Below are 21851 nucleotides of genomic sequence, written 5' to 3'. Positions count from 1 at the left end.
GGATAACTAACTCTCTCTCTTTCTCTCTCTCCCCGTCTCTCCCTCTCTCTCTCTATTGTCCAACAGAGTACCTGTGTCAGACTGGACCTGGGGCCCTCCAGGGTCACCAGGCCCCGCCCCATGGAAACTTTACTCCTAGGAACCCTGGGGACCCCGGGGGGGAGGGGGGTGCTCAGGAATGCCTTATTCACGGTTCCTGAAATAGGATCATGGTCAAGTTGAGCAAAAGGTTTGAACGGCCAGTGGAGAACCTTGTCTGGTGTGGAGCCAGGCACGGGGCAGGGGTCAGGAGAGCTGGAGGCTAGGCTTTAGGAGGCTGGGAGAGCCTTTTCCCTCGGCGGCCCACGTTTCTGCAACCTGTGGAAGGGCCCCGGCTTCCTCCTGGACGGAAACTCCTCTGAGACCCTGGGGAGGCGGGCGCGCCGCAGGGCAGCTCACCGGCCGGCGTCGGGGCAGCGGGAGGGACAAGGTTTGGGGACAGTCATGGGATGAAGGGGGCTCCCACACCTGCCTCCGGGGCCGGCGGGGAGAGGGAGGGAAGACGGAAGGGCGGGGCCGGCCCCCTGCGCCCGCCCCGCGCCTCGGCGCGCCCCTGCCCGCCCCCGGCCCGGCCCAGCCCAGCCCAGCCCAGCCCAGCCCGGCCCAGCCCCGCGGGCCGGTCACACGCGCCGCAGGCCGGCAGCCTCCCGCGCCCCGTGCGCCGCGCTGCCGTCCCGGCGCCCCTGCCCCCGCGCCGCCGCCCGCGCCTGCCGCCCGCCCGGCGCTCCCGGCGCCCGTGACCCTGCCCAGGGCGCGCGGGGCGGAGCGGGCATGGCCCGCCGGGGGGCCGCCGCGCTGGCGCTGGCCCTCGCGCTCCTGGCGGTGGCCCTGGCCCGGGTGGGCGCCCAGGGCGCAGCCCTCCAGGCCCCGGACTACTACGTGCAGGAGACCTGGAGCCGGGAGCCCTACTACGCGCGCCCGGAGCCCGAGCCCGAGCCCTTCTCGCCGCCGCTGCCCGCGGGGACCGGGAACGGGGAGCGGGAGCCGCGCCCGCCCGAGTCCAGGCCGCCCAAGACGGCGACCAAGCCCAAGAAAGCTCCCAAGAGGGAGAAGCTGGCTCCCGAGGCGCCTCCGCCAGGTAAGTGACTTTGTGCGCTGGGCGGCCCGAGGGGGCGCCCGTGGCCGCGCGCCTCTCCCAGCGGTGGCCCTCTGGTGCGAGGGGACAGCCGGCTTCCAGGCCCGTGTGTCTGGGACGCGACCCACCCGTCGCTGCCCCCGCCTCGCTGGGGGACTGCCCTGCGCCTCCCGCCGGCCGCCCCGAGCTCCCGGGCGCCTCAACCGGCTGGCGCTCCCCTCGCAGGTCCAGGTGCGCCCAGTGGGGAGGCTGCCTGGGGAGCTGGTGGCCCGGTTGGAAACTGACGGAGCAAAGGCTCTTTCTGCTGGGCACCCTTCCTTCTCTGTCTACTTTTTTCAGTCTTCCTCCAGGGCGTGTTCTGGGGGGTGAATTTACGATTTGGCGACGTGAAGGGCTGGCTTGCTTTGGCACAACGGCCTTCTGGGAGAAAGCTCAGCAGTGGGCCTTTACCCAGCCACTGTCCCCTCTCAGCGCCCTCCCTGGGTCCCGTGAATGCCCTGCCCAGTTGGGGCAGGACGGCAGAGCCTCTGCTGGGGAGGCTCCTGTGCCCGCGGAGAGGTTGGGCTGCAGATGGCGGGAAGGCCTAGGGGCGCCTGGCAGCCTGCCGGCCAGCCTTCCATCCATCCGCCTCTGCCAGCCCTGTCTTGGCAAATGACTTCCACGCGGTTTCACTCCTTGTGAAGGGGGCGGGGGGACTTTCTCTTAATTGTTCCAAAGGTTCTTTGCTTCAACCGCAGAGGGCCGTGGTCCTAGTATTTCAGGATTGGGGAGTGAGCAGGCTTGTAGCCAAATTCCCTGGCCTCCTTGTGGCCTTCCTTGAAAGGAGATGCACGCTGGTGGCACCCTCACACAGCTCCTGGCATGGAAGGAATTGCTTTTGCTTGGCTAAAGGCTTCAGAAAGTCAGCAGGAGGTGACAGGCAACGGGAGGGGGTGGGGACACCGAACTCTTAAATGTGTGGGCCCATCTCTGGCAGCCCCTCTGCCCATGTACAGGGCTGAGGGTTGGGCCCTGCCATGCCTCAGCGTGTGAACAGACTCTGCGAATGGGCAGGCGGTGCTGTGAGTTGTGTAACCCCGAACAGAACCGTCCAGAAATTCCAATATCTGCTGGGGAATTAGGAGAGTTAAGATGCATAAAACCACAGTGGTTTGATAACAGCGGTAGGAGGAGACGCTCACATTTGTAGACCATCTGCTGTGCCTCCGTGAGGAGCTTTGTGTATAACTGTGTCATCTAATTCTTTCAGTGGCTGTGAGGGGTGGGTATTTTTATTTTACAGGCGAGGAACCCGAGGCACTGACCCTTTTAGGAAATTGGCGCCACTGGTTGGCTTGGGAGATTTGAAAGCGCTTCTCCTGCGCTTTTGGACCCAAGGCCTTTTTGCTTTGGTAGTTTGGATCGGATTTGCGGGTGCTTTTGGTTTTCAGTACCTGCTGTGGGATTAGGGCAGGGCTGGGCATGGTGGGCGGGAGACACGTATGTTGGGTTCTGGGACTCACTGCGGGGAGGGCAGGGGAATCTGAGAGAAGCCCCGGACGGACTCTGAGGACCACACTTCATACCCGGGTCTGGGGCTCGGCACTCAGCTTCCTGACTCTTGGTGTCCTCATCCACAAAGGAAGCCCGAACCTGCCACCTCTCTCGGCTCGGTCAGTTGTTTTAAAAGCTGTTCAACAAAACCTTCCAGTCTGTCAGCGGATGGTTGTGCTAATCTGTCTGTGAGTTGTTCGTTCATTCCTCAGGTGGTTACCAAGGACCTGTTTGACACCAAGTGTTAAATAAGGTCTGGTGGGTAGAGAGCGCGGGTCACATCCCCTGCCCCTGTAGACAGCGCGGAAGTTGGGGGGGGGGCTTTGAAAAAGTCATCACGGCTGTGCTGAGGGCTGGATCGCTGATCCCCAAACTGGAAAAAGGTCCTTGGAAATTCCAGACACCCCACTTCGAGGCTCCCTGGGAGAGCTGCCTCCCCCAGCCTGCCGTTCTTTGTAATGAGTTGGGTGAGCTTTTAAGAGCCCTCTTCCCCTCCCTCCCAGCAAGGACAAGCAAAGTGGGACCTTAACACCAACTTAAAACCCCGGTCCTCTTTTTTTTTACCCCCCCGTTTTTGAGTGTTTGGCCGGTGGAACCCTCCACCCCTGGGCTCTAAGTGGAGGAGACGGGTTTAAGAATGTCTCCACCAGGGGAGTCCCTGGTGGTTGTGTGCAGTTACACTGTGTTGGGAAAGTGGTTTTCCCCCACTGTTTAAGTGGCCATTCGGTGTCTGTGCCACTCGTGATGCCACGGAAGCATTCGTTCCTTCATTGGACTTTCTCACAAGCGGGTGGTCGTTATGTCGGTCGGGAGGCATTTGCGGAGGAAGGAACATTGTATCGCAGCCTGGGGCGTGTAATGTGAACTCTCCGACCTGGCTTCACGGGGTGGATGGTGCATGATGCACACACCAGGCTCCGGAGGCCTGGTGGGGGAGCGAGGGGCTAGATTTAGAGGGCAGTAAGGTGGTAAATGTGTATGTGACTAATGTAAACGTTGATCATGTGCTTTGTCTTTACAGATGGTACCTCCTTTTCAGACCGCCCTGTCTTGCGTAAAGGTCGGGCTCGAGGGAAGTGGAAGGCAGGGGTTCTGTGTGGTAGGCTCCAGAGGGAGTCTTGTCTTAATCCCAGAGGAGGGTTTGCTTAAGGAACCGAGGATTTTGGGGACTTGATCTTAGTGTGAATTCGGCCCTGAGCCGTGGCTGTTCTGTCACGCCACCACCGAAATGTGCGACGGAAGTCACACGTTGCCGTTCTCCCGGAGGTGGCTGGGACGGCTGAATCCTTTGGTTAATTGAGCCCGTCGCGTTTTTTTTTCCAGGAGTGGCTGACGGATTCCCGGGGAAGTAGAGCCCTGATGTACTGAACGTTGTGGGATCTTTTTTAAGGTTTCATTTTAACATAATTATAGGCTCACAGGCAATTGTAAAAATAGTATGGGGAGGTCCTGCGTAACCCGATGATAAGATTTTGTAGAACTGTACTACAGGATTTCCTTGCCTTGGCAGTATTGAGGTTCTGTGCCAGTCGTATATGTTGTGGGGGTAGGATGGGGGGACTGTCCTGGGCGTTGTAGGCTGCAGCAGCCTCCCTGGCCTCAACCAGCGGCACCCTCCTCTTCGTTGTGACAGCCAGAAATGTCTCTAGACATTGCCAGATGTCCCGAGTGGGTTAGGATCGCCGCTCTATGCAGGGTCAAAGCTGTAAATGGACATCGGCACAGTACTATTCACTGTTTTACGTACTTCACATTTGTGTGTGTGTGTGTGTGTGTGTGCGTTTTCTGTAATTTTATCACTGGTACGGGTTCCTGCAGCCGCTCTTACCATCAGGATACAGACCCGAGGACTTCTTTTTTTGAGGTTGAGTGGGACTCACAATGGCGCGGTTTCTGAGGTCCTCGTGGCGAACATCGGTTAATCCCAGAATTCTAGAACTTGGAGGAAACCGCGTGGTCGTGCGTGTGAATGCTTGCTCGCCGCAAGAGTCCTGTGCTGGGCTGCCCAGTGTCCGCTCACACTCTTCCACCGATGGGCTCTTCCTACCTCGTCCATTGGATGAATGGTACTGACTGCTAGAGTGTTCTTTCTCGTAGGGACCTACCCACCTCTTTCTAGTTCCATTTATTCGGCTGTTCCGAGCCACATTCAATAGTTTCTAGGTCCCTGCAGTCGGAATGCTTTGGGGTCCAGAGATGGAGGTCTAGGTGCCCAGTTTCCACGATCCCAGCACGAGGGGCACCATAGGGGACCACGTTTTAGGCACGTGTGTGGATTTGGGATGTCCTTACCTTGCATGTCATCTCCAAAGGGTTTGTGGCTATACTTTTTGTAGAAGATAAAATGGGATGGAAAAGCAAACCATAGGGGCGCCTGGGTGGCTCAGTCGGTTAAGCGTCCGACTTCGGCTCAGGTCACGGTCTCGCGGTCCGTGAGTTCGAGCCCCGCGTCGGGCCCTGGGCTGACCGCTCAGAGCCTGGAGCCCGCTTCCGATTCTGTATCTCCCTCTCCCTCTGCCCCTCCCCTGCTCCCGACCCGTGTCTCTCTGTGTCTCAACGAGAGAGAAACATTAACAAAAAATGAGAAAAGTCAACCGTAGTTCATAGACGTCACTCACCTTTTCCCTCCCCAGTGGTAGTGAGAAACAAACAGGCTGATACGCCAGACACTAAATAGAAGACGTTGTTTCTTCCCCCTCCGAGGCCTTGGGTTCCTTTCGGGCTTCTGCTCGTGGGCCTGTTTGTTGCTTTCTTCCGGGACCGGCGAGAAGGCGCCGCTGTTTTCGGTGTGGGCACCCGCCGTCCTGGCCCACGGTCCCGAGCCTGTGGAATTTGCAGAGCGGGCCGCGAGCCACGTTCGTTTGTGTGTCTGTGCCCGGGATCAGCGAGTTTGTGTTCCGTGCTGGGTTGTGCCCCCGTCGCGGGGGCGGGGGGTGGGGGGCGGAAATAACCAAAGACTCGTTATTTGAGCATATGTGGTGGTAAACAAAGCCCCTTCTGTTGTGTGCTGCAGGCCAGTTGTTGGACGGGGCCTCGCTTCAGAGGTTTGCCTCGTCTCCCTTCAGCGCGTCTTGCTGTGTTCGGCCTTCGGCTGGACACGTCGTCTCTTGGGCAGAGCTGGAGCGTGGGGATCGGGAGAACGTGTCAGCACGTCACTGTGTATTTTAAAAGCAATCACGGGGCCATCAGCACGCATGAACGCGTAGCAAGAGCTCTTGACGTCAGGGTGTTAAACACTCACTCGAAGGGTGACATCCGAAGCATTTGTCCAGATAAGCTCCCTGTAAAATTCTGAGGGAAAGGATGCTTTATAAAGAAGGCCGTTTGATGTGCGCCAGCAGGCAGCTTTCTAAGACACCGCCTCTCTTTCCAGAATGCTTTCCAAAGTCAACTCGTCATGCTGGCAAGCCCCCAGCCTGTGCCCGTGCTTCCAGAAGCCAGGGTCTGTGCGTGGGTGACGAAGGGGAGACACTCCCATGTTAGGGGGAGGCTGGGTGAGATGCCACGGTTCTTAAAAAGTAGCCCTTGTGTTCCCTGCGCGCCTCAAGGGTCCAAGGCTGCCGGATCTCATGGCAGATGGTGCCTTCAGTACTGGGAAAGGACAGCCAGGGCCTCTGAGGCTGGGTGTTGAGGTGAGGATGTCCTCTGGATGTCCCCGCCGGGGCCGGGGAGCCTGGGCTCTCAGGCTTGGCATCTCCAGCAATGACTCTGCCCTCTGTGGCTTTTGGAGGTCCCTGCCACCATAGTGCCACTCTGGGATCACGAAACCCATGAAATTAGGGTGTCTTTGGATGGCTGGTGCCCAGAACTGATTGGCACCTAGTTGGCTCCTCATCCAGGCATCACGGAATGGTCGGAGGGGCACAGAACACCTCCGGAATGTTGACCGAGGACTCCAGTGTCACAGATTTGTATGGAATTCTCGATCACGCGAAGGCACGTGTGGGTTGTTTGGCAGTTCGCAGTTCAGAGAGGGCTGGGATCGAAATCTGGTTCGGCCACTCAGGGGCACGTGTGGCTTCTCCAAGCCTCGGATTCCTCACTGTGACACAGGACTCAGGATGCTTCCAGAGGTGTGGCGGGTCAACCTCCAGCCTCCCGGCCCCCGGAGACTCGGTATGGGGGCCCCTCCTACCCGGTCCCCCAGAGTCCCCAGCCAGGCTGAGTCCCGGTGGGTCTCGCTCAGTAACGCAGCCTAGGTTTATTGGTATTTCCTTCTCTGCGTCGTTCTTCCCTTGAACTCCATGGAGTCACCTCCCAGATATACTTCTGCACCCAAGGCTGCGTCTCAGGCTGTTTCCAGATGGCACCCAGCCGAGACAGGCAAGTACCAGCGGTAGCCTGGCCAGCGCCCGGCACATCCCCATCTGTTGCTTTTCTGCTGGTGGATCCTTCCAAGCAAAGGGCTTCTTATGTGGTTGCAGGTCAGGAAGGTGTCTGCCCCTGTGTAGATGTCGGGAGCGGCTGGCCCTCACGCCCCTGAGGCCCTGCTGGGGACCAAGCCTGCACGAGAGGCTGGCCCAGAGGAGGGGAGGGTGGTCTGCTACTTTCCCAGGGACTACCCAGCAGAGCGGGGAGGGGGGAGCTTTTGACTGATTGGTTGACTGGTTGATTTGGGTCCAGCCCTGGTGAAAAGTACTTAGAGAGCTGTGCTAAGTGCCTCCCACCTCCACCCCAGACCTTCAAGGTCCCCGATTCACGGAGGCAGGTGTCTCATTCAACCACTCAGCCTGCCTTTCGGGATCTACTCGGTCCTCGGATTCCTGTCTCTACCAGGAGCTTGACTTTCTCATAACTGGAGGAGACACAGGCTGATTCCCTCCCCACGTCATGGCCCTAGGCCCGCGAACACCCGCACACACGTTCACCTGCCGTGTCTTCCCGGCTGCCACGCGTGAGGGTTCTCTGCGGACGTGCGTGGTTGTGGAACCGTAATTACTGTCTGTCCTGAGCATCTGCATTTTGGGGGAGCTCCCGAGAACCCGTTGTGCGCTTGGGCGAGGCCCTTTCCTCTCACGTGGGTTCCTTAGCAAGAGGCAGGAGAGGAACTTAGGGCCCCCGGGCTGAATCCTTCACCGGAGAGAGCACAGACCCCCTTGGGCTGGAATTTCCTGGGGAGAATGCAAAATATGCAGCAAAGAATTTTTTTTCAGTTTCTGGAAGGGGGGGGTGGGTTGCGACTGGAAGCTCCTTGTATATAGAGTGGGGAAAAAATAGTTTCCTATCAACCAAGAAGCATGATGTTTATCACCATAGACCAGAATAGAACATGTGGCCCTCGTCCGCACTTCATTTTGCTACTTTTAAGGAATTCGCTTTTGTCACGCAGCCCAGATGGAGTTGTTGATTTTCTCTGCGCATTATTCCGCTGTCCTTTCATCTTCCTTCTGTGCCGACCGCGTGCTGCCTTTCTTGCTGGAAGAGAGGAAGGGGACTGGGAAGGGCCTCACCTTGGAGCCCGCCTCCGGCTCTCCCGCCTCCTGGCTCTGTCAGTGACCGTGGGTGGGCCTCTTCTCTCCCGCCTCTGTGCCTCAGTGTCCCCGTCTGTCACTCACAGTCAGCGTCCTGCCCTCTCTGGGTCCTTGCCCACACCCAGTGTTGCGATCCACGTGAAAGTGCCTCCCAGGTTGTGACTCACGCTCCACGTGTGAGCGGTTATCCTTTAGCGGCTGGGGTGGCGCTTCGTGACGAGTGGGGCTGGGGGGCTGGGGGGTGGCATCGGTGACGGAGAGAGAGACGCTGTCTTTTATTTGGTGGTTGCGGCAGGCCAGGCACGGCCCTGAACGCTTGATGTACGTTGTTTGTCTCCTCCCCTAAGTTCCACTGAGACAGGTGCCGTGTCTCCTTGTGTTGTCGATGAGGGCACGGAGCCTAGAGAGTGAGGTGGGTCACTGTGGGGCAGGGCAGCGGCAGAACCCGGCTGCCCGGGGCTGGGGCCCGAGCCGTAGGCCTACGATAAGCTGGAACTGTGTCACCGGATAACCAGAGGAGGTGACAGGGCTTCTGTGATCTATGCCCCTTTGCCACCTCCTCGGGGATTGTGTTCCCCACATGTCGGTCCCCCCTGGGGATTCCAACTCTCAGGGCTTTGACATCTGCCCCGCACCTGGGCCCCCGGTGGCTCCCCTGAGCTGCGTGGGCACGTTTGTGTCATGGGCGTCGGTGCGGCAATCGGGAGGTGAGGCTGGGGGTGTCACCGGGCCCCACTCTTTGGTGCTTGCCCCCATGGTGGCATGGAGGCTCCACAGAGGTTGTCCTGGGAGAGAGAAGGCTTGCAACCAGTGGCCGACTTCGGGGGAGGGTTGGGATGGAACATTCTTTTCCAGAACTTTGGCTTTTCCCTCACATATTTTGTAAAACTTTTTTCGTCCTTAATATCCTATCTTTCTGCCCAATAAGACTCCACGCTCGTAAAAGTTATGGCACCGGTTTTGTGAACAACCAAGATCTTTATGGACCCCTGGTCAGGCCCTTCAGAGGGGGCCATCTTTGGAGGTCACTGGCCATGACATTCCTCCCCACAGAAGAGGGCAGATGCTGAGGTGACATCAGGCTGATGTCAGATGCTCGTAGGTTCTCTGGCTCAGCTCTCTTCTGAACATTTTGGCCCTTTGGCTTTCTTGACCTGAGGGGGCACTTTCATGGAAAATGAAAGATACTCCCAGCAGGCATCACTCCAGAATACGATGGAGAGAGCATCAGCTTTGGCTGGACCCAATGTGCCCTTTGAATTTTTTGAAGATTTAAGGTTTTCTTGATGAGTATCTTTTTTTTGGGGGGGGGGTGGTGACTGTGGAACAGTCCGAAATGATTCATTAATTGGCACAAAGTCCACTAGATGTTTTTGGTATTTTTCAACTTGCTTTTTAAAGTCCAAATAAACGTCCTTCTCCGCAGACCTGCCCTTCCTCTTATTCTCGTCTGTTTGTCATTTAGTGACTCATTAGCTTGTTCATTCATTCATTCATCACAGCTTATTACGTACCAGACTCCAGAGATACGGCAGTAAACAGAATGAGACACAGTCCCTGCCCTCATGAACAGACTGACATATGTTACACGCATGTGATGATGCTTCACAGCACAGGTAGTGGGGGCTCCGGGACCCCGCCCGGGCCCTCTTTTCCTGTAGGTACACCCGTATCCCAGCTGCTGGGGTCTTGGCTGCGATGGCTCATAGCCGACCCCTTCTCCAGAATATAGGTGGGAAACGTAGATCTGTCACTCTTTAGTTGGTTGATGTGTGGCCAAGCTAACCAACTGCAGAAAAGGTGGCTTCTAGTCTCAGGGTGGGGACAATGCTCTGTGGGTCGTTCCTGCTCCAGAGCTGCCCGTGGGATCAGGCTGAATCCGCCTCTGGCTGAGAGAGAATTCAGCCTTACTCAGCTCCTTCCTCTGCCCTGTCCTTCTTCTCCCTCCCCTTTCCCTTTAGAACCCCGCCCCCTTCCCCCTCAGCACCCCCCCCGCCTGTGATATATCATGTGTAACTGAACCCCTGCATCAGGCTCCGCTTAGAGGCAACTCTACCTAAGAAAGGTGTTATCAGAGCCCATCCGAGGAGACCTTGATTTAGCTGGGGAGTTCGGGAAAGCCAAAAGAGGAGGTGCCAAAGCTGAGATGTGCAAGATTAGCAGGAGTTAATTAGAGAACAATGCAAGGAGGAGGACCAGCACGTGAACTTAAGGCTGAAAGGAGGCTGGTATTTTAGGAGCAGAGAGAGGGAGTACAGCATGGCAGAAGCTGGAAGGACCATGGGAATGAGCAGATAGGCTTCCTCGAGTCTGGTAAGGAGTCTTTCCAGTTGGTGGGAGCATCATCACTCCCATTCCCCCAGCCAGGGCCTTGGAGAGAACTGGTAGGGGGAGTCCAACCTGGTGGGAAATCCTAGTGCTGTGGTCAGAAGTCCCGAGTTCCCAGCTCCGTTTTATCAGTTAGGTGTGGTGTCACCGCCTGGGCCCCCCCTCCCCCCCCCCCCCCCGCCGCCCCGAGGGTCAAAGTCCCTTTGCAGTTTTCGAATAGGGACGGCCTGCATGTATGCACTGTTTTTATGGGGAGTGTTAATTTCCCTGGGTGTTCACAGCGACCCACTTCATCTCCTGTGACCACAAGCCCCTCAGCGTCCAGGGTGCCGACACTGGGGACAGGGGAGGCAGAGGGCGGGGGCGCTACTCTGCCGACGATGGTTGAATTCTCACCATCCTGGGAGGACTCTGACATGTGTGGAAGTAAAGGCATTTCTCTCTCTCCTTCTTTTTAGGTAAAAATAGCAGCAGAAAAGGCGTGAGAACCAAGAGCTCTGAGAAGGCTGCCAGGGATGATCACAGCGTCCCCGTGGCCCGTGACGAAGTCAGAGAGGGTGAGCGAGGCCCTGTGGAGAGCCTCCACCGGCCCAGGGCGGGCAGAGTCCCTTGGAACAGCTACCAGCTGCAGACTCCCCTGGGGCTGCCTGGGGCTGCCTGCTGTCTGCGGGCCTCTCTGGCCTCTGCGGCCTCTCTTTTACCATTATCGTATGGGGGCGGGGGGAAACATTCAGAGCCACTCTCTCTCCTGCAGGGCGCAGACACTCACAGCCGCATTTCCCCCACTGACTCAACTGAAGTCATTGCAGAATCTCTGCAGGGTGGGTTGCCTTGTCCGCACCCCCCCCCCTGCCCTTGGCCCCCTCGCAAGGCAACCTCATTTCCTTTCTGGTGGGGCCTCATAGCTGCCCGTGTACATTGCGTGTACGTTTCTTATCTCCCAGCCAGAGGCAGGGGCCTCTGGACTCAGAGAGAGAGTCTCGTATTTACAAACCACGTGATGCTAGTCTTGGGGTCCTAGTCCATTGCAAAAATACTGGTCTTTTAATTATTTACCTTAGGATGGCGGAAGACATCGGCTCTAGACTCCTGGGTCAAGTCTGGCCCACTGGCGCTCGCTGTTACCGTGATCGGCTGTGACCGTCACTGTTACTGTATCTCTATTACGCTAAGCTCTGGTATCTAGGATTGCACTTCTCCTAATGTTAATCGCAACCATTTCTTAAACATTTCAACTTTCAGTAGCTTAAGGCCAGGCACTGGGCCTCGTGTGCAGTATCTCTCAATGTCTCTCTGTGTGCCGTGGATATTACCGGTATCGTCATTATCATTATCCATGTATTTTTTTATTTTTAATGTTTTTATTTATTTTTTTGAGAGAGAGAGAGGGAGACAGAGCACGAGCTGGGGGAGGAGCAGAGAGAGGGGGAGACCCAGAATCCAGATCAGCTCCAGGCTCCGAGCTGTCAGCACAGAGCCCGACGCGGGGCTCGAACTCACAAACTGCGAGATCGTGACCTGAGCCGAAGTCGGACACTCAGCCGACTGAGCCACCCGGGCGCCCTGTACCATTATCCATATTTTATGGATAAGGAGAATGAGACGTGGTAGTATGTGTCATTTGCTTGTGGTTATGCAGCCTGTAAGTGGCAAAACGGAGATGGGAACCCAAGATTTTGGGTCTAGACTTTCTGCTTAGCAGCGCAGCCGCTTAAGTACACACAATGTTTCACAACTTTGCCTTTAAGGAGGCAGGCTCTGTTTTCAGCTGCTCTGTGAGCCCATCCACGTGTTTTAGAGTCGGCTGTCATAAAGGGAGCTGCACATTCCCTGAGGCGCAATGTCATGGTTTGGGGCTGTGTTTCTAACCAAAAACTTACCGTCTAAGAAATCATAGGTATGACCAACAGTGCCTCCTAAAGTACAAATGGAAATGCAACAAACTTCTGTAATCACTTAACAAGTAGGAATTCTCTCCCATTTTATTTATTTTTTTTTATTTTTATTTTTTTAAAAAATTTTTTTTTCAATGTTTTTTATTTTATTTTTGGGACAGAGAGAGACAGAGCATGAACGGGGGAGGGGCAGAGAGAGAGGGAGACACAGAATCGGAAACAGGCTCCAGGCTCCGAGCCATCAGCCCAGAGCCTGACGCGGGGCTCGAACTCACAGACGGCGAGATCGTGACCTGGCTGAAGTCGGACGCCTAACCGACTGCGCCACCCAGGCGCCCCATTCTCTCCCATTTTAAAGCAGACAGGCACGCACTGTTGCCATTGCCATCAGTCTGTGGTAGGGTCCCCTCCCTAAGGAGAGAAAAACAGAGAGAAAAGAAAAACACACAAAAAAACCCGTGAAGGTAGCCTGACTATGCGCCTACGTGACAAGAACCCTCATGACCTTGTAAACATGAGACCACTTGATCAGACTGCATGTTTGTGTGTTACCATAAATGGGAGGCAAAGAAATAGAAAATGTATAAAAAAAACTACTCTACGTGGCGTGCGGGGCTCAGTTCTTCGGGTACGAACCCAACTGAGCGGTGCCGGCACGAATAAAGTTGCTTCCTGGAAAGAGAAGCCTCAGGGTCACGACTCTGTGTGAGAATCCGGCCGCGTATCAGGAAGGTGAGCCGAGGACGCGTGATGTGGGGCCGCGTCTCTGCTTCCTCCCCCCGGTGGACCCTGTGACCTTGGGGGTCGCAGTGAAATGGGTGGTAATCAGACGCCCACCTCGGGCGGGCCTTGGGCACGACTTTCGTCCCTGTGTCCCAGCAGGCTGATCAAAACGCCAGCTGTCCCTTCAGGATCACAGGGTTGGTTAACGCCTTCCAGGGCTGGGTTCTTGCTGCCCTCAGATGCGGGCCGCGGAGGCCTTTACTGTTTTGTTCATTTTTGAGTACTTTAAACATTAGAAAAAATATTTTGTCTAGATCTTTTTTTTTTTTTCCTTTTCTTTTAGCTTTGGCACAGGGTTGGTTCAAATTGTTTTAGTTGTTCATTCCCAGGACTGGAAGTTATTAAAATTTGGGGAGGCATTTGCAGGAAGATTTTTCAAGGCCCGTTTCTCTACACATGTGTGTACGTGCGTGCACACACGCGCACGTGTGCTCTAGCCCGCTCAGAGTTGTGTCCCTGGCCTCGGCCTCAGAGCGCTGTCTGCGTGGGCTGGGGTCCCTGTTCTCCAGGACAGCCGGCACGGCTCCGATTCACTGAGTGCGCTGCAAGGGATTTCGGTGCGTGGGGCTTCTTTACATCGCCCTCCTGTTAAAACAAAACCGAGGCATTGGGGGTAACCCAGGGGGGCAGAGGAGCCGTGTGGGGGGGGTGTGATGTGCAAATATAGGAGGGAGAGAGAAGCCCTGGCCGTGGAGGTGGTGCACGGAGGCAGGTACCCCTGCAGTTAGGAACCCTGGCCTGGGGTCAGGCAGGAGCCTCCGGGGGAGGTGCTGGACAGAACGGGGGGCCTCACATACGTAGCCGGGCACTCTCAGAACCCGGTGCCCAGCCTCCTCTCCGTCTCTCCCCAGATCTCGCTGGACAGGTGGCAGGATGAAGGGGTCGGGTGGCAGGTGGACAGACGTCACCTGCATCGTGTCCAAGGTGGCCGATGGAGATGTCACCCGCTTCATCTTCAAGGTGTGGGTGGTCCAGACATCAGCCCCGTCTCGTTATGTGAGCGGGTGCCATCAAGGGCTTGTGTCAGATGCGGACTTCTCCCCTTGGGGACTCTGGCTTGGAGGACACGTGACTGAGGAGCACTGTCAGCTCGGGCAGGTTTCCAAAGCGCATCTTAGATACTGTCCCGAGATGGTCCATGCGGTTGGTTGCATCATTGGTCTAGTTCGTCAGCTCTCCTCGTGTCCACCAGTTGTCATGTGACTTTTCAGTTCCCTTCACAGCAGGCGAGAGCCCCTTGACTTTGGGCTGGTCTGTGTGCCTTGCCGGGTCCGGCAAGAATAGAATAAGGTGAATGCCAAGGTGCCAGTTCTGAGCTGAGGCCTTAAGACAGTTTACTTGTTTCTGTTTGCCTCTCATTTCTGATCTCTGCCTCCTTTTTTTTTTTTAAGTTTATTTACTTATTTTGAGAGAGAGCGAGCACACAAGTGGGGGAAGGCAGAAAGGGAGAGAGAGAGAATCCCAAGCAGGCTCTGCACCATCAGCTCAGAGCCCCGTGCAAGGTTCAAACCCACAAACTGCAAGATCATGACCTGAGCCCAAATCACAAGTTGGACGCTTAACTGACTGAGCCCCCCCCCCTCCCAGGTGCCCCTGCCTCCTTTTTCACCCCAGCCAGACACGGGCTTGTTTTTTACACGTGTCGTGTCCTGAGAACATGGGTCATGTGTTTTCTCAAGGGAACTGGACAGGCGTCTGAGTTGGTAACGGAGAGGGCATCTTGGGATCAGGCTTTACCCTCATTGGCTGTGCGACTCTGGGCAAGGCCCTAACTTCTCTGTGACTCAGTTTCCTCCTCTGCGGAGTGGGGAGGACATCCCTTTATGGGGCTACGTGACTATGTAATAGCGTCCGAAGGATGCTACACGCAGAGCACACGGCAAGCCCTCGGCGAGCATTAGCGATGGCTTTTATTTGCTATCTGGGATTTGTTTTGTGCGTGTGTCTCAGTTACAGGAGTTGGCAGACGTTTTTAAAGGATCAGACCGTAAATATGTGGTTTGTTGGCCAAGAGGCAAAATTGAGGACATTATGTACTTAAATAACCATTTAAAATGTAACCATTAAAAACTACAAAACTATTCTTATCTCTTGGGCCCTACAAACACAGGTGGTGGCCTGGATTTGGCCATCACATGGGCTGAGGCTTGCCAACCCCTGCCTTAGAACGTCAGTTTTCTGCAAATGCTGCCTCCAGGAAGCCTGCCCTGATCACCTCTCTTTCATTTTCCTAGACCTCCTCCTCAGGGTCCAGTCCCCTCCTCTGTCACATCCTAGTGACTCCTACGGGCAGCCCTTCTCTTCTGTGACGATATGAGTCTCAAGAGCTCGGGGTCCTCTGATTCTTCTCAGGATAACACCCAGTGCTCGACGTGAATGGCGGACTCGTTTACTGAGCCCCTGCCCCGTGCTGGAACTAGCATTCTGGGCTATGGAACGCGTATCCTGTGTGTGTTCAAGTGGATTCTTCGTGACCCAGGACAGCTGAGCCAGCCTCCGTAGGAAGTGTTCTTTGATCTGTAGGAAAGGAATGTGATTTCCCGCCACCGTGGGTGTAGAATGGGGTTCCCCAAGGGATGCATGTCGGTGAATGGGAGCTTCCTTATGCCTGGGCTGGGTGAGATTGGAGGCCTTAAGCAGGTACCCTGCTTGGGGATTGACCTACTCTGTGCGTGCGTGTGTGTGTGTGTGTGTGTGTGTGTGTGTGTGTGATACATGAGAGTGTTTCACTGCTGTGGGCCCAGTTTGGTTTTTCATCCAAGCCCTTGTTGTGAGCCTTTCCCTACTGTTGTGTGGTCAGACGCTCCCTGGGGCTCAGCTCTGATCTCCCCTAGACATCTGGCAGAGCTGTTGAGGGCAGGGGAGCGAGTCTGAGACTCCCGATTCTGGAAGAGGTGCGGCTGATGTGGTCCCGGCAGTGATACGCGGTCACGTCTGTATTTCAGACCCCTTGGAAGCGAGGGGGGGCGGCCAGGGGCCAGGATTGGGATGGGGTCGCACCCCTCTCGGACATACCTTGCTCGGGAAACCTGATGAATGTGGGCATCTGGGACACCTCCACACTTTGCTAGCCCCCCACTTTCAACTCCGTCTCAAACTTGCCTAGAAAGTTATTTCAGTCTCTTGCGGCACCTGGGTGGCTTAGTCGGTTAAACGTCCGACTCTTGGTTTCAGCTCAGGTCCTGATCTCACGGTGCGTGGGATCGAGCCCCGCATCGGGCTCTGGACTCACAGCGCGGAACCTGCGTGGAATTCTCTCTCTCTCCCTCTCTCTCTCTGCCTCTCCCTCACTTATGCTCTCTCTCTGTCTCTCAAAAATAAGTAAACTTAAAAAAGAAGAAAGTTATTCTTCAGTCTCTGAAGTGAAACGTGTCTTGTAAGGATTTCCCAGCCTTCCTTTGCAACGTGAGAGATTTATTTTGTTCTCCCAGTGGTTTTGTGGCAGGGCCTTCCCCGGGTCGGGTTAGGGGTCCTGGGCTCGCCGTTGCCCACGGTACGCTGTGAGCTGAGTGTCTGTTAATGCCATGTGGCATTGGTGCCATGATGAGCCTGGGGCCACAGGCTGCAGAGGTCTTGGTTTGGAACCAGGGCCACAGTGGACTTGCCGGCAGAGAAATTCCTTCCAGACGAGGGGTCGAGGGACGGAGCTCTGACGTGGTCGGGAGCACCATGGGCTCCGCTCACTTTCTGTCACCCAGCTGACCCCGGGTACAGTTCTGGGCCACCAAGGTCACATTAGTGACCTTGCCGAGGAGACACTGTAGCTCCTTTGAGCCCGTGCAGCGGAGGCCAGCCCACGTCTCGGGATTTTGCTCGCGTGACCTTCTGCCTGTCTTCTTCCCATCCTGCCGATGCTTCTGTGATGAGACCCTCCTCTGTAATTCTGCTCCGCTGGCTCTGGGATGGGCTTAGCAGAAAACCGAATTTGCCACGTCACCCCCTGAAACTTAGGAAGAGACACAGAAATTTAATTCCACGTAAAGTGCAAGTTGTTCTAGAATAGGTTTCTTTCCTGGCCTGTGAAACGTGTCGACCACGCGAGTAGTGGACGCACCTTGCAGAAACTTTGAAACATGCAGAAAACAAAGACGAGAATAAAACAAATCCACAGTCTTATCTTCCAGAGACAACCGCAGTCAGCATTTGGAGTCTGTCTCTTCACTCTTGCCTGTGTGTGTGTGTGTGTGTGTGTGTGTGTGTGTGTGTGTGTGTGAATTTATAAAACCTCCTTATATGTGAAGGACAAGAGACCCTCCGTTCATATGTTGCAGTGGTAGTTAAGAACTCAGGAATTGCACTGAGCGGAACTCAAAACCCAGTCCACCGTTTATTAGCTGTGTGCTCTCGGGTGTGTTATTTAACTTCTCTGTGCCTCAGTTTCCTCAGATACAACATGGGGGTAATAATTGGACATCCCCATCGGATCGGGATAAGTGTCTAATAAGGTCACTTGAACAAAGCGCTTGCAACAGTGGCTGACAAGTAGGTTCCAGTGAACGAGCTTTGTATCAGTCATTGATGTGGGCCCTGAGGGCCCTTGCCGCATGTTTTAAAGGCCTGGACCAGGGCAGGAACATAGAATGATCTGTTCCTCGAACGTTTGAAAGAACGAGATAGTAAACTCCTTTGAACTAGGCGTTTTCCACCCAAGACATTCTTTGATCAATCTGCTTCCTCTCATGGTTACTGATCTGTCAGAGTTTTTATTTTTGTAGTCATTTCGATAAGGTTTATTTTGAAGACATCAGCGCTCTATTGACGTATTTTCTTTTTGCAGCGTGTGTGCTTATGTTTTGTTAATTTGTCAGCTTATTTCTTTTCGAGAGGTTTTAGATTTTCGATTTAGAAAAATGAAGGGAGAGTACAGAGATTTGCTCTGTATCTCCGCTTCTCTGCTTTCCTACCGTGATACATTTGTTGCAAGTGTTGGGAATATTGATACGTTCTTATTAACCGAAGCCCGTAGGTTACATGAAGGCTTCCGGTTTTTGTCTTTGTCTTACGTTCTCTGGGTTTTGGCAAATGTATAACGACACGTAGCTACCATTAGAGTACCATACAGAATGGTTTCACTGCCCTAAAAATCCCCGGTACTCCAGCGACTTATTTCTCTCTCCCTCCTCTGAACCCCTGGCAACCGCTGACCTTTTGACTGTCTTCAGAGTGTTACCTTCTCCACAATGTCACCTAGTGGGAATCATAGAGCATGTAGCGTTTCTCATTTCTTTCACTTAGTAATACGCATTTAAAGTTCCTCCCTGTCTTTTCAAGGCTGGATAGCTCATTTCTTTTTATCACCGAATAATATTCCATTGTCTGGGTGCACTACCCACAATGTACTCATCCATCGAAGGACATTGTGGTTGCTTCCAAGTTCTGGCAATTATGAATAAAGCTGATATAAATATTCATGGGCAGGTTTTTTTGTGCGGCCATGTTTTCAACTCATTTGGGCAAATCCCAGGGAACGCAATTACTGGATATTATGGTAAGAGTATTTTAAGTTTTATAAGGAATTTTGTCTCCTTTATAGTACCCCCCCAACAACAACAAAAAATTGGTATTACTGTTTCTTTTTTTTTTGTCCTTTCAATATGCATTCTGAAATCTTAAAACAATTTTTTTTAATGTTTATTTATTTTTGAGAGGGGGGAGGGACAGAGAGAGAAGGAGACACAGAATCCGAAGCAGGCTCCGGGCGCCAACATGGGGCTGGAGCCCACGAACCACAAGATCATGACTTGAACCGAAGTCGGGTGCTCAACTGATTGAGCCACCCAGGCGCCCCTAACTTTCTTTCTTGCTTTCTTTTTTTAAGTTTATTTATTTTTGAGAGAGAGAGAGAGAGAGCGTGAGCGAGGGAGAGGCAGAGGCAGCGCCCTGGGTGCCGTAAGCCCAGAGCCCCATGTGGGGCTCAGTCCCACGAACCGTGAGATCAGGACCTGAGCTGAAATCAACAGTCAGACGCTTGACTGAAGGAGCCACCCAGACACCCCTGCATTCTGAAACTTGTACAAATTTGTTACCACATCACTGATGTGATTTTCTGCTGATAATATTTCACTGTTACTGCTTTCACTTTATTTCACTGATAATATTTCACTCTTACTGCTTCATGCAGGATATTTCCTACTTTTATTTTGAAATAAAGCAGACATATAGAAAAACTACATATAATATATATGTTCTTTTAACAAACATTTGTAAAGCTAATCCCTGTGTAACCATCACCTGAATCAAGAAGTAAGAGTATTGTCAATCTTCCCTGTCACATCGTTATCCCTTCCACTGTCGAGGTGACCTCTATTCCAGCTTTGACAGATTTTCCTCATAGTTTTACTGCTTATGTTTGTATCTCTGGATAAGTTAGTTTGGCCTAATTTTGAAATTTACATAAATGGAATCATACTGTGTGTATTCAGTCCCACATATCTTGTAATTTTCTATCAATGTTCTATATTTCTTTTGTTCATTCATTCCATCACTATATAGGATTCCATCATAGCACTACATGGCAACTTTTTTTATCCTATTTTAGTGCTGATGGATATTTGATTTATTTCCCGATTCTATATTTTATGAAAAGTGCCACCGTGAAAACTCTTGTACACGCATGGGCGTAGGTTTTCTTTCCATAATTCTTGCACCCGTGGGCGTAGGTTTCTCCAAGTATATATACATTTTGGAATCGCTGGGTTTAGCTTCCCTGTTGAACAAATGCTCAGTTGTTTCCCTCAGGGGGGGCATGCCATTCGGACTTCCTGGTCAACACTGTGTAAGCTCCAGACTTCACATTCTGAACAACTGTTGTATGATCGGACTTTCATATGTGGCCAATCTGGTGGGTGTATCATGATGATTCATTGTGATATCATCTACATTTCCTAATTTAAAAAAAAAAATTTTTTTTTCAACGTTTATTTATTTTTGGGACAGAGAGAGACAGAGCATGAACGGGGGAGGGGCAGAGAGAGAGGGAGACACAGAATCGGAAACAGGCTCCAGGCTCCGAGCCATCAGCCCAGAGCCCGACGCGGGGCTCGAACTCCCGGACCGCGAGATCATGACCTGGCTGAAGTCGGACGCTCAACCGACAGCGCCACCCAGGCGCCCCGACATTTCCTAATTATTAATGAGGTTCAGCATCTTTTCATGTATTTACTTGCCATTTGGATCTTTTTTTTTTGGTGACTTTTCTGTTCAGTTGTTTTCTTACAAATGTTTTCACTCTAAGTGTAGATTCTACGGTGTCGGTGGCAAATACATTCTCTGTTCATGGCTTGCTTTTCATTCTTGTGGGGTCATAATGAACAAAAGTTCTTAATTGTAATGTAGTCAAATATGCCAATTTCTTTTCCTTTGGTTGCTACTATTTGTGACTTGTTTTAGAAACCCCTTCTTACTCCATAAGCATAAAGATATTTTATAGTGTCTTCTAAAGCTTCCTTTTTCCTTTTTGATTTTGCACTGTTAGGCCTTCAAACCCCTGGAATGGATTTTGTTTATGATAGGAAGTCAGAATTCAGTTTTGTTTTTTTCCTTGAAGTACGCAAGTGGGGTGATAATTGTTTGCCTGCTGTTTTGCAGTGTCTGTCGGGGATTAAGAGTCCATATGTGTATGGTTTTGTTTTCGGGTTGCTGTTCTTTATCATTAATTCATTTTTCTACCCACTCGTGAAATACCTTACTCTCTTAACTACTATAGCTTTATAACAAATCTTGATACCCAGTACAGCAGGACCTAGTTCTCCTTTAAAAGTTTTCGTTATTCTCGACTCCTCGTGTGCACATGTGCGTGCATGTGTGTGAGTGCACACACACACATTGACACCACCTGGTCAGGTGCTTCAAATACCTTTCTGAAAACTTGGGGGATTTTGATGGCAGTTGCACTGATGTCATAAATCAATTTGGGGAGAATTAACATATTGAAAACATTATGTCTTACCATCCATGAACATGGTATATCTCCCCCCCTTGGTCAATCTTTTAAAATATCTCCCAATAAACAGATCTTGCCCATCTTTAAAAGATTTATTCTTTGATATTTGCTATTTTACGATGCTTTAAATTTCAGTTTTCTCACTCTTTCTTGCTAGTATGCAGGAGGACAGTCAATGTTTTCTATGATTTATATCCAGCGACATTGCTAGACTCTTATTCAAAACAACTATTTATGTATTTACTTGGATTGGGGTACAAAATCACAATGTATGCTCAATAATGACAATTTTGTTTTTTTCTTTCCATCTCTTACACTTCTTATTTATTTTTCTTGACTTCATCGGCAGAGACCCCCACTTAAAAATAATAGGTCTTTCCTTACAGGTTTTAATTCTGCCTTTGGGTTTGTAGTTTTCTTGATATTTGGCCTTAATTTAAATATTTTTTTTCTATACTTGGGATGAATAATTTCTGGGAAAATATTTTCCTGCTTATTACATGAAATCACTTTAAGAGGTACCTTCCTTCTCAGAGTCTTTTGGGTGATATATCTCGTGTTCTTTTGTGTGGAATTTTGTCCTTCGTAGACTGCCTATCAGTGTTTATTCTTTGCTATCTTTTTTTTTTTTTTCAACGTTTATTTATTTTTGGGACAGAGAGAGACAGAGCATGAACGGGGGAGGGGTAGAGAGAGAGGGAGACACAGAATCGGAAACAGGCTCCAGGCTCCGAGCCATCAGCCCAGAGCCCGACGCGGGGCTCGAACTCCCGGACCGCGAGATC

The 21851-nt window shown here is 52.7% G+C and overlaps 1 protein-coding gene across 3 annotated transcripts in view; it reads left to right on the top strand.

The window, feature by feature from the left end:
• Positions 1-795: 795 nt before the first annotated feature.
• Positions 796-21851, top strand: part of CPXM2 (carboxypeptidase X, M14 family member 2) — a 140288-nt gene continuing 119232 nt past the window's right edge. For 2 of the 3 annotated variants that reach the window (XM_043597792.1, XM_043597794.1), the window contains exons 1-2: positions 796-1117; positions 10905-11003. In XM_043597792.1, coding sequence (XP_043453727.1) covers positions 811-1117; positions 10905-11003 — 406 coding nt within the window. In that variant the 5' untranslated portion in view covers positions 796-810. The remainder of the gene's footprint in view (positions 1118-10904; positions 11004-21851) is intronic. The other variant, XM_043597795.1, reaches the window with a different exon arrangement.

The sequence above is a fragment of the Prionailurus bengalensis genome, chromosome D2 (genome assembly GCF_016509475.1).
Source record: "Prionailurus bengalensis isolate Pbe53 chromosome D2, Fcat_Pben_1.1_paternal_pri, whole genome shotgun sequence".
Lineage (NCBI taxonomy): Eukaryota > Metazoa > Chordata > Mammalia > Carnivora > Felidae > Prionailurus > Prionailurus bengalensis.
This window is presented reverse-complemented; position numbering and strand designations above follow the sequence as displayed.